Raw genomic sequence first — 17,739 nt, forward strand, 5'->3', positions numbered from 1 at the left:
TAGTTTAGTTTCTGTTCTTTACTGTAGCATTTTTGAAATGATGAGGCCAGCCTCACTGGGAAGGCCCAGATCTTTTTCCAGTGAAGGCCAAAGCTTGTCTAAAATTATTGTGTATAATATTGCTTTGTGTGGAACAGGTTAAATAGACAAAGGGACAGATTCAATAAAGCCTACACTAAGTGTACACAATATGTATTCAGTAAAATACTTATCGCATTTTCTGTACTTTCTAGTCACTCAGAAAGATTACTCTAATTGCACATGTAGTCTACACTTTGTGGTAACCTTTATGAATACTGTCAATATTTAAAGTTACAAGAATATCTGTAGGAAAACTAAAATTAGGAGGAAATAGGTGTGAATTTTGTCTGTGTTGTCAGTTCACTCAGAATAGTGTACACTTAGTGTAGGTGTTATTGAATCTGGCCCAAGGATAATAGTCAATGCAAATGTGCATCTAAATGCAAATGGATACAAAAAAAAGAATTTAGTATCATGTTATTTCCAGTGTATGCATGCCTAGGGGGAGACAGGTTGGCCAGAACGTATATGCATACGTGCACACAGATATATGTATTTATGTATCTATCTGTCTATCGTGAATATATATATATATATATATATATATATATATATATATATATATATATATAAAATATATTTTTTAATGTATTTATATTTCCATTAAAATTAGTTGAAAGGTGTTTAAGTCGACAGCTATTTTGAATGTTTAATTTGCTCAGCTGAGGGTGCAGCGGTAGCGTAGTTGCCTCACAGCAAGAAATTCTCCCGTTCGATTCTCAGCTGGAGTGTGGGGAGTGCCTTCTGTGTGGAGTCTGCATGTCCTCCCCGCGGTTGGGTAGGCATTTGAAAGACATGTGTAAATGGGCGTGCCTCCGTTGAAGGCTGAACATCGAGCTGGCACCTCGGCGTTCATCAAAATCTACTGCTAATCATTAGCGGACTGGAGTTCCGCTGTGGCGATCCCTAACCGGGAAAAGCCAAAAGACAACAACAATTTGCTCAGCAGAGAAACTGTCAGATTTTGTCCAAGAATGCTATAATACCAAGGATGGGGAATATGCCCTTTTTCCAGTATTCTGGGATCTCAGACTTGGTATATTAAAGTAGCAGGTAGTATGGGAGCACCCCATCAAATTGGGGGTGCAGGGGGTTGCCCTCCCCCAGCAAAAGAACATTGTTTTTCATTTTTTATGCATACTCTGAGGTTATATCTTGGCAAAGTATGCACTAAAGCGTGTAAATAATTTTTTTAGATTATCTTCAGTTGAACCATCTCTCTCTCTCTCTCTCTCTCTGTCTTTCAGGGGGATTCAACATTCGTCATTGTGGAAGGACATAGTTAACAAATCCCATTACTTTGCAGAGGATAGTCTGCACCTGTCTCCTCTAGGCTTCTGAAAATCATCTTAAACTTTATCAAGCCCCTCAGAGCCTTTTTAGGCAAAGTCAAATTGACAAACCCACTGACATAGCAGATAAAACCCAAAGAAAGCTAAAGGTGTTATTGCTCATTGCAAGGAGTCTAAACAAGAAACTGCACACCCTACAAGTTCTGCTCACTCTGGAGATTATAGACATCTGTGCCATTACTGAGACATGGTTTAAGTCCAGAGAAAGTATTCTGGCAGTGCAAGTCTTCAGTACCTTTGACACATTTAGATTGTCAACTGCATAGTCATTGACAAAACATGAAGGATTCCCAGTCTATATTAGCAACAAGTATAGCTCTGCATTGGCTAAACAGGACAATGCCCTGGAATTTATCCATGTGCCAATCACCACAGACAAAGTCCCATACCATATCCTAGAAAGCTATAGGTCACCCTCTATGTCCCATGAATCCCAAAGCTTGTACCTAGACCTACTGGATGCACTCACCATTAAACAAAATACCCTATTCATGGCAGGCTCACCCTTCTGTACTCTGGGAAACATACACTGCCTCATACTCACAAGTGCAACGATTCCTAGACTTTATTAACACAAATACCCTTGAATATATAGTGTACACAACCCACCATAGGTTCAAACATAGTGGACCTGGTATTGTCCAATATGGGAGAACACTACAACTCCCACACCATGTCACATCCTCACTGGTGATATTGGACCACAAGACTGTCTCCTTCAAAATAAAAATCAACTTGTTAACTCTAGCAAACGTTGTAATAGTTAGGAACTATTCCAAAGCAAGCTAAAATCTATTAAGCGATAGTTTGTCAAAAAAACAATACCTCTCCTACCCCTGAGTTCACACCAGCCTGTAAGGAATTGGTCACAGAGCACATGTACAACCTGGGAAATGGCTGTATAGAGGCTGCTGTACCTACTAGACGTAAGCCCAAAACAAAATCTAGAAGCAAACCACACTGGTGGAATCCTAATCTTAATATCTTTCCCCTATCCACTATCCAACCTCCTCTTTTAAAACTCCCACAGTTGCACTATATAATATCATGCTACTTACCAACTCACTGCTGCCTACTCCCTACTGTCCCATCTATACCCACTATCTCTCCCATAGACTAAGTTGGGAAGCTTTCCCTTAAAATGTCAATGCACCTCTTATGAACTTGTCTATATTCTCCTCCTTTTTTAGTTTTCCTTTCTTGTCTTATCTTTAGTACATTTTCAAGATTATCTCTACTAAATATACTGTATGAACAACCATTGTGTGTTACTACCTGCTATACTTTTAATTGTATATCTAAACCTCTATGCTTTTGTAAATATCTTATGCCATCATATGTTATTATCTTCTATATTTTTATATAAGTGAATGTTTAAACCACGATGCTCATGTAAATGTCTTATGTATAGTATGTTAGCAATTGTTCTGGAGCCTTTCTCCCCAGGCCTCCACTAAAAACAGACAGCTCTGTCTAGTCGGACCTCCCTGGTAAACAGATGCAAAATAAATAAATAAAATTAATAAATAGGCTAGGTAATAAAAGGAAATAATCATAACTAAAACCAGCAAGAGCAGCTCCCATATTATAGGAGCTCTCTAATTAAACTAAACAGGAAACTAGAAGAACTAATTAAATCCACCAAGGCCAGTTACAAGGTCAAGATAGGCTGGCAGGCTAAAGACAGCCACAAGGCTTTCTACAGCTATGTCAAAAGCTTCAAAGTCAGCACACATCAGAGTGCCGAACTGGTGGTCATTGGTGCAACCTTCACTGAGAAGGTCTGACAGGAGTTGAAGCTGAACAGTTAAATTAGGCATAGAAAATAAAGGACAACAGAGGGATAAAGACAGTACAGATATTTTTGTTATTACCGTATTTGAATAAATAAATTGAATAATGATACTGCAGTATAATGCATACTAGCTACTGACAGATACACATTCCAGATTATTACTTTTTACAGTCCCTGTGACCCAGCCACTTAGCTGTTCTTAGGTTCATAGGTAGGTACTAGGCTATTGGCCCTAGAGCCTATATAAGCCTAGCCAAAAAGGCTCCCTGGCTTTCACCACCCAAGAAAATTATTTTCCTGTGCCTCTGTCAACCAGAGCCACAGAAGTGATCCCCAGGGTGAATTTCCTATCTGCCATCCAGTTATCAAGATTTTTTTGAAGAGTGCTAATAAGCTTTGTTTGATATAGATAGGTAGTTTGTTCCAGAGTATGGGAAGTCTCTGGGATGGGAATCTATCCCACCAGCATGTTGTGTTTATTGTGGTGACAAGGTTTAAGTCCCTAGAGCGTGTAGCTCAGAGGGATTGGTATTTCTTTAAGTGGAGCATGTCCAACAACTCTGGGTTTGACATAGCTTTGTATGTTATGTAGAGATCGCCTCTGAGTAGGCGATATGCAACAGAGTAAAGTTGGAGTTTTTTGAGCTGGTCTGCGTAGGGCATCTGTTTGAGGCTGGTAATCCTCTTTGTGAGGTATTTCTGCAGCCTTTCTAGTTGCAGATTTCTTGTGAGGTACATCCAAAAGGGGCATTGTACTCTATAATGGGTCTAATGAGTGATGAGTAGAGGGGAGCAATGACCTCTTTTTTCCTGTATGAGAAACCTTTTGTGATGAGGTCTGCCACATAGAAGGATTTCCTGACTACTGTGGCAGTTTGATTATCAAGGGAGAGACTACTGTCCACCTGTGTCCCAAGGTCTCCTATCACACTTCCGGTGTTAAGTAGACTACTGCCTATGTGGTAGCTCATGGGTACAGAATTTTTACCAAAAGGGATGACAATGCACTTTTTGGCATTGAGCTTGAAGCCATGGCTTTGACACCAGGCATCTGTCTCAGTGAGGCCCTTTTGTAGGATGTTCACATCATTAGGAGTTTCGATTATGGCTCCTAGTTTACAGTCACCTGTGAACTTCATTAGCCAAAGACCTTCTGTGTTAGCCTGTACTTCAGAGAAGTAGATACCAAACAGGAGAGGACCCAGGACTGAACCCTGTTCATGTTTGATTTTTGCCATTAGCAGGTATGAGAAGTGGAAAGGATGCTCGTTTCTGCATCTGCTCCACAAGAATATTAATCTCTGTTCGTCTGTCTTGGATGATTTTTATAACTCTACTGCCCAAACTCTAAACAGAGTCAGTTGGTTCATCATGGCAGTTTCTAACAGGTCGGAGATTAGATGTGAAGTGCAGCTGAGTGTGGATCCATAAAATACTGAATTGGTTTACGAAGGAATGCAGATGCATTTACAGACTCTTAATGCATCAAAATATGTTTTAATGATTTCTTACTGAATTTTCTGTGCCTTCTGGTTAGTGTTAGGAACTTGCAGCTTTTGTGTTGCTAGTGATTAATGGTCATACTTCCTCACTGGTTATCAAACAAAAAAATCCAACATAAAAATCATAGAAATGTTGCATGCTTATACTGAATAACCATTAAGAATTAAATATGTGCAAAATGGCATGTTTTATATCCATGTAGTCCAAAAATGAAAAGAAAATCTATAGCTCTTCAACTAGACTTTCAGCCCTTGGTGTTTTGTAAGTTATTGATGCTATAATTGCTTTAATTGTCTGAAATTTACAAAATATGGGCATCTTTTAACAGTGGACTCAGCAGTTTCTTATATTTGCATCTATTGCTTTGATTTTGAGTGAATTAACTAACTGTTCAGTAATTCAGTCTTATTGAGCACTAACTGACATGATTACTGTAAATGAAACATCTTATCAATATTATATGAGAGTTAGGAAAATTCCACAAAACAATAAAGTTTGCAGTCACATATTTAGAATTCCCACCAAAAAAAAATTGTCCATACTGTTCACCAGATGTCACAAAACAAGCCATGTCATCCATTCTAAGTAATGACATGCCTTTGACATATGTCTCTCATCACATACACAGCATTTTTTCATGCCTTTGAAGCTGCTTTAAATGATGCCTCTCCTATCAATATTTGGCAGTCATTTCTGTTTTGTTGAACTGAGTATATTCTCCTAGTCTGATTTCTGTCACTTAAATACATGCTATGCATCTGGTTTTATTCAGTGGTTTCTGCATAAGGTATGTTGTACAACTTATAAACACCTATCCTATACTCAGAACCTCACATCTTAATATTTTTTCTCTTTGGTGTGTTGTGTTCAGCACTTTTGAATATACATTTTCTATGTATTTCTTCCTAATTATATTGTATTCTTATTTAAGTACTGTAATACCCCACATTACTGCCAGAGGGATTTGGCGTTGCTGATTAAATGTATTCTGTTATATTGGAACTTTAAAAGAAAGAATCCCTTTGAACAGCATCACTGCAGAAAGAGCAAATATAGAGAAAGCAGAGAACAGATCTAACAAAGATACATCAAGAGAAGGAGGTCAGCAGATGCAAGAGAAAATTACTCTGGCTGAAAGTGAGCCATAAATAACTCTTTTCAGGATGGAGTAGAGGTCTGTTAGCTTGCTTTTTCTCCTAGCATCACTGTGGCTTGGAGCACATTACAATTGTAAACAGAAGAGAATGTAAAGGTGCTTAATGTAACCTGTAAGTGAACTACTATTTGGATGAAGCTCCTGTAAGCTAACTGCTCATACAGGCAAACCAGATGGCTGCAAGTTGTTATGATGTTTAAGTCAGAGATTCAGGAATAAAAATATCCCAAATGTGGCCTAATGTGTACAAGTTAGCGATACTTTCTGCAAGATCTAAGTCAGAAGCTTAGCTAAGGAGGGGCATTGTTGACAAACTCAGCAGGTTAGATACAAACACTTTTGTCACCCAGTGGATAGTTAGCTGGCTCATAGACAGGACTCAGGAACTTAGAATTGGGGAATCTACCTCTACAAAGATACCAGTGACAAGCAGGGATCAGTCCTTGGACCGCTCCTTTTCAACATTTACTTCTCAGAAGTCAAGGCCAATGTCAGTGACCTCTGGCTGACTAAATATGCAGATAATTGTAAATTAGGAGCTGTCACTGAATCCCCCACTGACACAAATGTTCTCCAGGAAGGGCTAACACAGACAACTTGTGTCAGAGCCATGGACTAAAACTAAATGCCAAGAAATCAAGAAATACATATTAGTATCATTTGTGAAGTCATCCACTCCTTGTAACTATTATATTGACAACACACCCATAAGAGATGACCCTGTAGTCAGTGACTTGGAGACACACACAGACAGGAATCTAGCCTTTGGCCATCATGTGTCTACATTAGTAAGGAAATCATTCTATGTTGTGCAACTTATACACAAAGGTATGGCATCTAGGTCCAAGGGAGTCGTTGTTCCACTGTAATTGGCATTCATCAGACCTATCACTGAGTACAGTTCCCCCTTTGGTATGTACCCGACTAGGCACATCCAACAATTGGAATATCCACAGAGGTTCCTCATTAAAAGAATACAGGGTGTAACTTGTCCTATGCAGACTGCCTCAAGGCCTTATTTCTGTATTCTGTCTCCTACAGGCTGTTGAAGGGAGATCTCTGCCTGGCATACAAAACATTGATAGACCCCACTCTGATGGACCTCCTGCACATCCACAAAATAAACAGCACCAGAATTATTTATTCTAAAGACCTTGCCTGTGATATAAATAGGACCTGCAGGAGAAACAAGTTTGTATCCCAGAGACTGCCCCTTCTCTGGAGTAGGCTCCCCATCCACATGAAGCAGAATTCCTCTGTAATCCAATTCAAATATAACTTGGACAACCTTATGGAGAAAAGGAACTTCATTCCTGGTTTAGCACCTATTTTTCTAATGGACACAGGCAGCCTCTAAATGGTTCATCTCCTAGGCCCTTCCTTGTAGACATTTTCTCTCCCAAGTCCCTGCTTACACTTATCAAGGTTACCAAGACCTTGTCAGAGATTTGGGATGCATGGCTAGGCTTAAAAAGGCCCTTGTGGTCATTAGCTTTGTAAACACCTATGTACCTATGAAGTCATAATGTGTTGGGGGATAGATCAGCAGATGCCAAAGTGCAGAAGTTAACTGGTGAAACCCACAAACATGACAAGGATATGCAATTCAAACACAAAACATTAATCTCAAAACTTGCTGTACTGCCATTAAACCATTTTTGAAAGGGAGAGTTAACCCTCTTCACACCTTCTTACATGGGACTCAATAATCCTATTACTTATGTATACTAACTCAAGGAATGCTATACCACAATTGGAATATTCTCAGGTACTGTACTCCCAGGCATAGTGTGCATATATGGGTAGCTGTACCTCTTCATTGTGTATGTGTCTCTTTTTATCTTGACATGCTGATTACCAACCACTGTTGTCCTCACACTTTAACCAGGAACTTTGTTATATCTTATGTTATTTAATGCATCCAGAGCTCTTTTCTATATTGTAAATATTCTTATATTTATATTTAAAGTGACACTGGTGTATATATATATATATATATATATATATATATATATATATATATATATATATATGTTCCTCTGGGTTTAATAACTTCTTTTGTACAAAGGAAGTAGATTCCTCAAGTGTTTCAAAGGTCTTTTTTCCCCATCAGGTGAACAGATTCTTAGTTTAGCTGGAAAGATCAGTTGAGCTTTGAAGCCAGCCTTTTTAAAGATTTCATAAGTAGAATGCATGCTTTTCTTTTTCTCATTACAATAGAAGAGAAGTCATTGTCAAATTGATTAATTGATCTCCTAATTGCAAAGGTGCAAGAGACCAAGCAGTTTTTAAGACAAGAGCCTTCTCTTGATTAGAGATGAATCTCACAATGGTAGATCTAGGATGAGTAGGTTTCTTGTTTGAAGGGACTCTAGACAGAGATCTGTGCACCCTTTCAATACCAAAGGACAGGGCTTCCGGCAGATTTAAAGTTTTGGGAATCCAATTAGATAAAAAGTTCACCATATTGTCCCCTTCCATTTGCTCTGGGATGCCGTAGATTCTAGTATTATTCCTCATTTCTCTATTTTCCATGTCATCTAGTTTCTCAATAAGTTTGTTGTTTTGTTATAGCAAGAATTCAGTACTGTTTTCCCCTTCTGTTAATGTGTAGTCAGTGTCAGACACAGAATCTTCTAATGCTGCAATCTGAACCTTTCGTAGCTTTATGAATTCATTCAGTAGTCCAATCTGATTAGATGAGTCTTTATTTTATCAGTTTTAGTGTACAGTTTCACTATTTTAATCCCTAGGTCTTGGATAGTCATAAGGATTGATTGCAGTTCCTTTTTCATGGAATTATCTTGTTGAGTAGCTTTGGAATTATTCATCTTCCTTCAGTTATGTTATCCTTTTATTCTTTCTTAAACTTTGACAAGAATATATAAAAATAGTCACTTAAAAATATACCAATATGAAGCTTGAAGTTGCCAGATTTTGTATTTATCCCTTTTAAGTATTTATTTGTGAACCTGGCAAAGTAATCCTGGTAAAAGTAGTTGAAAACTGCAGAGCAGAAAATTTGTGCTGCGTTCAGGTTGCCATCCAGGACACGCTCTCCATCTGCCTCCTTCTTTGCCTTTTCTCGTGCTTTAGCTTCATAATCCAGCATTTTTTTTTCTCTTACTGTAATAGAGTGAGTACTTTTTTCCATACTTTCTCCAAGCTTGCTTGAGTTCCTTTCCCTTAGCTTTGTGTTTGATATGACTTTACCTCCTCTCTTGTGTATCTTGCTGTCATCTTATCCTCAGTTAAATTCTTCTCAATGTTTTTGGCTTTTTCTGGATGCAAACTGAAGTCATGGTGCCAAGGTCAAACTAAAAGGCTTTCAAAGGGGATCTTTATCCATTTTAAGTCTCTTTTTTTAAAAGTGTACATTAAATTCCATCATCAAATATGCACACATAAGGATAACATGTTCTGCTCTATTATTATGACTGAAAATTATTCATTTATATATGAATATGGACATATTCATTAATATTTCCAGTATTATTCTACTTTGGCAGACCTATTCAAATATTCACATACTGTGTATTATCTACCTGACACATATAGCCTTACTTTTCCATAAAATTCATTCAGCATGACTAACCCAATTTTAGAGAAACTGTAAACTAAACATGATTTAGGTGGTTCTTTGTGTTTTTTTTTTACCACAAGATATTCTATTGTTAAACTGTTCCCCTGAGTTTATGTTGTATACAACATCTCATTATACAACCTCCCTGTACAATTATCAGATTTCATTTTAATACAAATGTATTTTAGGTTTCTTTCACTATGATCTGTGTTTAGCTAACATTAAAAAAAATATGTCTTTACAAGGCATTTAATCTCCATTCATTTAGACAATCTAACAATTATATATATATATATATATATATATATACATATATATATATATATATTTATTGAAAGTGATCTAACAATCACAAGATCAACACACAGTACATTGACTAAAGACATCTAAAACTCAGCATTGAGAGATGGGTGCCATACTGGTTCACGATCACAGTTTTAGCAGGAAGGGAAATATACCGTTTGTCCACACTTGTGTCATTTCAGAGTTGGTATACATAAGAAGTATAGAAGCAAGAGGTATGGAAGGACCTATAGATATATAGTTATAGATATACAGACATAGATATAGATATATAGACATATAGACGGATAGACAGATACAGATATAGATGTAGATGTAGATATATAGCTATAGATATATAGACAGATATAGGTACAGATATAGATATATAGACAGGTATAGATGTAGATATATAGATATAGATATATAGACAAATATAGGTGAAGATGTAGATATATAGATAGATATAGGTATAGATATAGATATATAGACAGATACAGATATAGATGTAGATATATATGATGATATTGATATGTAACAGCAATGTCACTTGAAAAGAAACAGGATTTGAACTGAACTGAAAAAAATCAGTAAAAAAAAAAAGGTTTCACAAGTGATAAGACTCCTGTATTCCCCCAAGCCCAACCCCCACCACACCTTACTCACATGTGCTAACTCTAAACACTGCCGCTGACCCTAACGCTACACATTAACTTACAAACAACTTTTCCCCTAAAAGTACCACTATTCAGGCAAGTTTGAGACAAAACTTTGTGGTCTTTTTGTAACTAATTAGAAAAGGAGACTGACTGTTTCCTTTTTTTGGTCAGTTTTTGTTTGATTTAGTAAATATTCAGTATGTGTTATTGTGACATGCAGATTTCAACATACTACTTATCAACATTTCTGCATATTAGTTAATATATATCTATGTATGTGTGTGTGTGTGTGTGTGTGTGTGTGCACACATATATACATATATCTTTCCATCAAAGTTGCCTTACGTCGATGAATGAGAAAGTCAGTACAACTGATCAAAAATCAGTTTGTCAAACCTTACCAACTTTCTCATGCTTTGATCATGGCATAGTGAGAATTGGAGAATTTCCCCACTGTAATATAATCTTGGAGTTGATATATGTGAGAAGCAGGGGAGTGTTGGGACACACCCCCACATGGGGGGTCCAGTGTTTACCTTCAGTCCTTTTTAGATCGATGCTTTTTTGGTTTGAGTATGTGATGTCAATAAATTATGTTTTGATGTTTCTGCTTGTCAATGAACAGTTATGCTTCCATATATCTATCTAATACTATTCAGGCAAGTTTACACACACACACGCACACATTATTTTTTCTTTCTTTATTTGTGTTGATTATATCACTATGCTTAAATCATGAACTGTATTAGTAGGCTTAGAGAAATTGGGGATTCACAATTAACTGGTCTTACTCTTATGACTCGGAGGAGATACATAATTTAAGGACAGAAGTTATGGGAAATGGGAACGTATCACAGTGATTAAAAACAAGTATTGAAAAGTGCAAAGTTTGGTTCTGTCTTAAAGCTTCATAGGTAAGTACTAGGGTAGCTGCTCTTACTGGCCATTTTAAGACTAGACAATTTCCCTTTTTGCACTTAAAATAACCTATCCCATTTGGTTATTAGTTTGTCCTTACCCATCCCATGGTTGATAATTATATATTACTACTAATGAGAATAACTAGGATCATACCATAGATAATCTGAGGGGACCCGTACATGGGATAAACCATTTAGAAGCTGCATCTGTCCATTCACAGTACAGGAGCCAATCTTGGGGTAAATGTTCTGTTTCCCATCCATAGATCTAAGCTGCACTTGAATATGGGCAGGAATTAATTTTGTTTTACGTGGATGTGGAGGCTGTTCCACAGTAGCAGTATCCTCTGCAAAATATACATCTCCCTCCAAACTGTTCTGTTGATGCTGCAAAAGAGGTTTAGATCCCTAGACAGAGTAGATCTGTTACATTTTGACTTGTGACATGCAGTAAATCCATCGGTAATGAGTTGGTGGATGCCTTGTATGCCAGATACAAATTGTAGTTAAAATTGTTTCTTGCTGGTAATGCATAAAAAGAAGAGCAACTTGCTGTCAGATATGCTAATATGTACATTAAAAGCAACAATAAATATGCAGCAGAGTTTCAGCAAAATCTTGAAAATTAAATACATGAGCACACCTGAAGTAGAAATTTTTTGAAAGTAGCAGACATCATATTGGCAAGTCCAAAATGAACCATAATAGAATTGCATGAAGCTGAAGATGATCAAGGCAGAAAGTAACATGGGTATTTTCATAAAAGGTGCCAAAACATATACTGTTATCTATAAAGATGAGCAGATGTTGGGGATTCCTAGAAAATGTAAGATTTTAATTGTAGGATTCATAGTAATCTTTTTTAAAGTGTTGGCAAGACTTCATCTTAGGACGGCTGCAGTGGTGCAGCGGTTAGAATTGTCGCCTCACAGCAAGAAGCTCTCCAGTTTGATCTTTGGCTGAGGTGTCTTCTGTGTGGAGTCTGCATGTCCTCCCTGTGGTCGTGTGGGTTTCCTCTGGGTGCTCCAGTTTCCTCCCACATCCCCAAAGACATGCTGCAAGTCGATTGGACACACTGAAATTGTCCCTCGGCATGAGTGTGTGTATGTGTGTGCCTTCTGTGGAAGGTTGGGTGCCGGGCTGGCAACTCGACACCGTAAAAACTCCACTGCCAATCATGGGCAGACAAGGTGATCCACTGTGGTGACCCCTAACCAGGAAAAGCCGAAAGAGAGAGAGAGAGAGCAAGGCTTCATCTTAACCTTGCATCCATGATTTGAATATCAGGACAGATGAGGGACTGAAGAGCAATAGATGCAGTTTATATGTGGTTCATGAGAATTTTATAAAGTATTGAAACAGGAGATATAGGAGAAACATTGCATTAGGACAATGTTCTCAGGATATAGGAGCTTAGGGAATATACAATATGAAAATACAAAACAAATATAGGTGAAATTTGATAATGTTTAAGAAACAAATATATGAAAAATGATTATTTCACAAGAGGTGAACTTGGTGCCTAGTAATGTCACTAAGAATACAAAGAAATTGAGTGAGAATAGAAGGAATTATGGGAAAATATATACATATGTACAAGCTAGACTTTACTATGATTACTCAAAGTTTGAAAAAATGTAAGGAGTATTTTGAAATGTATTACTGAACTATGATGTAAGCTATGATACAAGTTGTCTTAATTATTAAGGACAATTATTCTGCATAGTTATGTTTTAATTTTTATGCATATACTTTACATTAAGTTTGATTCTCATGTACTGTACAATAATCTCCAACTAGATGGAGGAAAAATAATGCAAATCTCCTGGGGGGCAGTGAATGCCACCTTTTAACAGTGCTATTTGAATTTCATATGTGGTGCATCCCAAATAAAAACATTATGGATACTGAAAGTTCTGAATGGCTTTTAAAAGTATGGCTGTAATATGTTAGCCCTGTTTTAAGCCTACTGAAAATGTTTCAGGAACAGTTTAATGTCATTATGATCCTGTCTGTATCATGCGCCAAGTGATACTTTCTGTTCATGTTCTTTCCAAACTGGCAGTATATGAGAAAATTTGATACCGCTATCATTAACAAACAGTTCCTTAGTTTTTTCTTTTAAAACAAACAGTCAAAGATACACTGGGAAGTCTAAATCAGACTTCACTGAAGTCAGAATTCTATGGCTATTCATTTAGTTTGCATATATTTTGTGTGTGTGAGTTAAAGAGATGTGAAATGCAATGAAATACAAACTAGAGCAGTGGTCAGATGAAAGTAAATGATATAGAATCATGCCATGCTGTAAACAATGTTTGAAAGTGAGTTATTGAAATCCCATATAACTTAACTGAACACTTGAAGTTGTTTATAATGGGCTAAATTACAGTTTTTTGTGTGTTTTTAAATTAAGACTCAGTGTTACCATTAACGGGGATGGGTGGACTGCATTTATTGGGTACCCTACTGTTCTGTCTGATGTGCCACAGCTTTATGACTAAGAAAGTGATATTTCCTATCAATAAAAGACTGTATTCATGTTCCACCACATTTACTTTCTAGTCTCTGCCCCTGATTAGTGATTCACTGAGATGGAGTGGATGTCCAGCACAAATAAGCCAAAAACAGTAGGGTTAGGCAGGATATACACATCCCTAGTCAGCATCCTGTCCTACCCACAAGACAGTGAGCTGCATGCTTGTGCATCCAGTGGTATGTTCATCTTATGTGGCACTTAATAAACTCATGTGAATTTCACAGATATTACGTGGCATTGCAATCTTTGGCTGTTAGTATCTTATAAAGCCTCTGAGCCCTCTTTAGCTGAGTGAAAACCTTTGAAGGGTTTTTTTTTTTATATGAACATTTCAAGTGTGGTACAGTGGCACAGCGAATAGTATTGTCACCTTACAGAAAGAGGTTCCTTCGTTCAATTCTCTGCCAGAGTACCTTGTGTGGGGTCTGCATGTCCTCCATGTATTCACATGAGTTTTCTAAGGGTGCCTCAGTTTCCTTCCAAAGATATGCTTTAAGTGGATCACACACTTTAAATTGGCCTTAAGTGTGCACGTGACTGTGTGGTGTGGAAGAATTACTGTGGCAGGGCTAGCCACCTGGTGGTGTAAACTTTGGTTCTAAATGATTGTCATTGGTGAAGTTACATCCTGACGCCATGTGGAAAAAATAGGAATAGGGTTTGTGGATGAATGGATCTATTTCACAGCAGGCTGATTTTTGTCTACCATTTCGTCTTGCTGAACATCATATGCTTTATTACAAACCAGGCAAAGTCTATGCCAGTGTTGTCAGGAACCCTGTACTGAACAATTGGTTGCAGCTGCTGGTAATTCAATTAGCATGTTAGTCTTTGAGCTGACTTATTTGAGACTAATAATTTGAAACTTTTTTTGGGGGGGGTATCCAAGTTAATCCCAAAACATTAGGAATTCCATTCCCCAAAAAAATATAGTTTCCCACAAAATGCAACAGTTTCTGGAAGTTTTACCCTCCTGCATGGGTTGTATTATAGGCTGACGCTTGTCCCTCCACCCCCAAGCATCAACATCATTATACTTATTTATTTGATTGTCCTGGTAATAGCTGAAATTTGTTTTGGTGTGAACTCAAGTTTGAGTCACCGGTTTTCAGTACTGTCAGTTCAAAGTTACGTTACTTCAGTAATTACACATGTGTTCTACAGTAATAGCTCACAGAAGTTGTACACAGAATAAATAACTAAAAAGATTCAGTAATAGTTATTTATTCTGCATGTGCTGTGAAAAAACATTAAAATTCTTGTAATGGGTATTCAGCTGCCAATTGGCCTCAAAGTCAGTACTGTGCATGTTTGTGTGTGTATTTTTCTTTTTTCTAACTACTAATGTTATGGTTTCCAGTACTTTATTAACGGTTCACTAACCAAAATAAAGTACCAAGGTAGTAATTATTTTCACCATAAAGATTGGTTTCAGCTGTAATTCATATAAAAATATGGAAAAAAGTCATATCAGTATACTCACTATATCCTACCTATCAAATCAATAATTGTATTTTTTTGTATTTTTAGTTCTTTCTAAGTCTGAAATGCTATGTCCAAGCAGGCACATAATATTGCAGGCAGAATGTTCCCATTTAAAGTTGTTAAAATTGTACTTATTTTTATAACAGTAGAACAGTTTTAATGGGTACTCCCTAGAGGACGTTATAGGGAGCATGTTCATTACAATTATATATTAGGGCTGGATTTGAAAAAAAGAAGATAATTTTGCCTTTTTTTGATTTTTTTTTTAATATTTATTTCCCCCCTTCAGAATGGAGAAATTATGAATATGGGAACAGGACGTTGTCTGGAAGTGGAAAACAAAGGAAACTTTGGTGCTGACTTAGTTCTGAGATCTTGTACGGGACAAAAATGGACAATAAAAAACTTTCTTAAACAAAGCTGATAAATGCAAACATAACATACCAAGTAAGAACAATTCAGGATTCTTCCTTTCATTGGCTTGGTATGATCAAACCTGGCATTGTCGGAATTCTCTGCAAAAAGGAGCATGGCTATGGGTTACATATGATACACGGAAGACTTTTAAAGGGCATTCATTGGTCTCTGAGGTGTATTATGCAATGTACTTTCAAGGGAATGAGTCCAGCTTTGATTAAACTGGTTCATAAATAGGAAATGAACTTGAACTGCTGTGATGGACTTATAGGACATAGATAAAGAGAAAATTTCTTCCTCAGTGAAAAAAAAACACTGGTTATAAGCTAGTACAATTATATGGCACTGCTTAACCTGTTATTACAGTGGCATGAATCACATTGTTTCATAGCAGGTTAGCTGTTAAGGAAGGAAGAGAAAAATTTATTTTTGTAAAACAAAAAGGCACTCAGGAGACTTGGGCAAGTAATGTGTTCAGTAAAATGTTTATCGGTATTATTTAATGTTAGTTTTTTGGTGTTATCTCTGCTTGGCAATTCAGATTTGTACTACACTTCCATGATGGCAATACTAATCAATATTTGACTCTGATGAGCTTAGAGAAATGGAAACTGGACCTATTCTTACTTTATACTTCCAACAGCAATTTCATTGATTGAATGATCATATCTTGTACACCTGTTTTGTCATGAGCATCAGAACTGCAGAGCACATGATATGTACAACAGCAGTCAGGCAAAAATTAGCAAAACCTTGTCCTGGGGAATGCAACAGTGATGGGTTGATAAAACTTGTGAAAACTGGCAAATATATTTTCATTTTTATTTTCACTAGAAATTGTCAGATTTCTGAGATGTTTGATTTTTTTTCCACAAACGTATGAACAGTCAAATTGAAATATGAATGTTATTTGAATGGACTGCTGTGCTCTAGTTTTCCTATATATATTTAAAAATTGTTTGTATAATTAATTTAACATAATTAATACATTTAAGAGGGAAATAACATTTTCGGTGAGATCATCTGATGTCCTTTTTTCTGCACCAGTAGGGCTGATGTGTTATGTGGTCCTCACCACATTATAAAATGAGTATTTGGCATTTGGGAAATCTGCATTTAATTTTATTTGACCATATGCATTGTATGCTATTGTAATTTGTGTATGTGTGTGTGTATGTATGAATATATATATATATATATATATATATATATATATATATATATATACATATATATATATATGTATATATACACACACACATACATATATTTTCTAAAACAGAAAAGACCAATATTTATCATTAGAAATGTTTTTGAATACTGTTGTCAAGTCTCAACTAATTACTGTTCTTTGCAGCTTTTCCATTTACCAATAAATATACCAGTCTAATATTAAAGTGCTTTTTCATAACTTTACCTTCAGTGGGAGTATGCCTAATGTAAATTTTTTGCAGTTTTGGTTATGTAACTTGGTCATATTTATGATGCAGCTGAAATGCAGGTGGTGGAATATAAATTTAAACAGATAAGATAAATCCCATGAAATAGTGCCATGGATATTGGTTGATCCCAAGCCTGAGCACTTTGGTTGAAGTATACAAAACATTTTAGGCTGGAATAGCAGGTTCTGACACACTGACATAACAATATTGGTTTACTGATAAAAGTGTAATATACATTTTAATCAGATTAACATGTAGAAACATTTTTTTTTTTTTTTGGTAACAGAATTGTCACAGTACAGTACCAAATTTCTTTTAAGCCAAATGGCTTAATCCATGGTTGAGCAGAATTCAGCATCACCAATGAAATTCCTCCAGTCATGCCCGGTGCATGTTTAAGGACAATTTGATTCACTATACACAGTCAGGAGGTGGTAGATGTTTCTCCTGCATAGCTTTCCCATTAATTACATGGATCTTTCTTAATCCTGTATAATCAAATGAGCAAATAATTATTTGTATTTA

General features: G+C 36.5%; 1 protein-coding gene across 2 annotated transcripts in view; it reads left to right on the forward strand.

Moving 5' to 3' along the window:
• Positions 1-16,779, forward strand: part of GALNT17 (polypeptide N-acetylgalactosaminyltransferase 17) — a 1,233,091-nt gene extending 1,216,312 nt beyond the window's left edge. For both annotated transcript variants that reach the window (XM_044054203.1, XM_044054202.1), the window contains one exon: positions 15,645-16,779. In XM_044054203.1, the coding sequence (XP_043910138.1) occupies positions 15,645-15,779 (135 nt within the window). In that variant the 3' untranslated portion in view covers positions 15,780-16,779. The remainder of the gene's footprint in view (positions 1-15,644) is intronic.
• Positions 16,780-17,739: the final 960 nt, after the last annotated feature.

The sequence above is a fragment of the Protopterus annectens genome, chromosome 13.part0 (assembly GCF_019279795.1).
Source record: "Protopterus annectens isolate FY-2018-M chromosome 13.part0, PAN1.0, whole genome shotgun sequence".
Classification (NCBI taxonomy): domain Eukaryota; kingdom Metazoa; phylum Chordata; order Ceratodontiformes; family Protopteridae; genus Protopterus; species Protopterus annectens.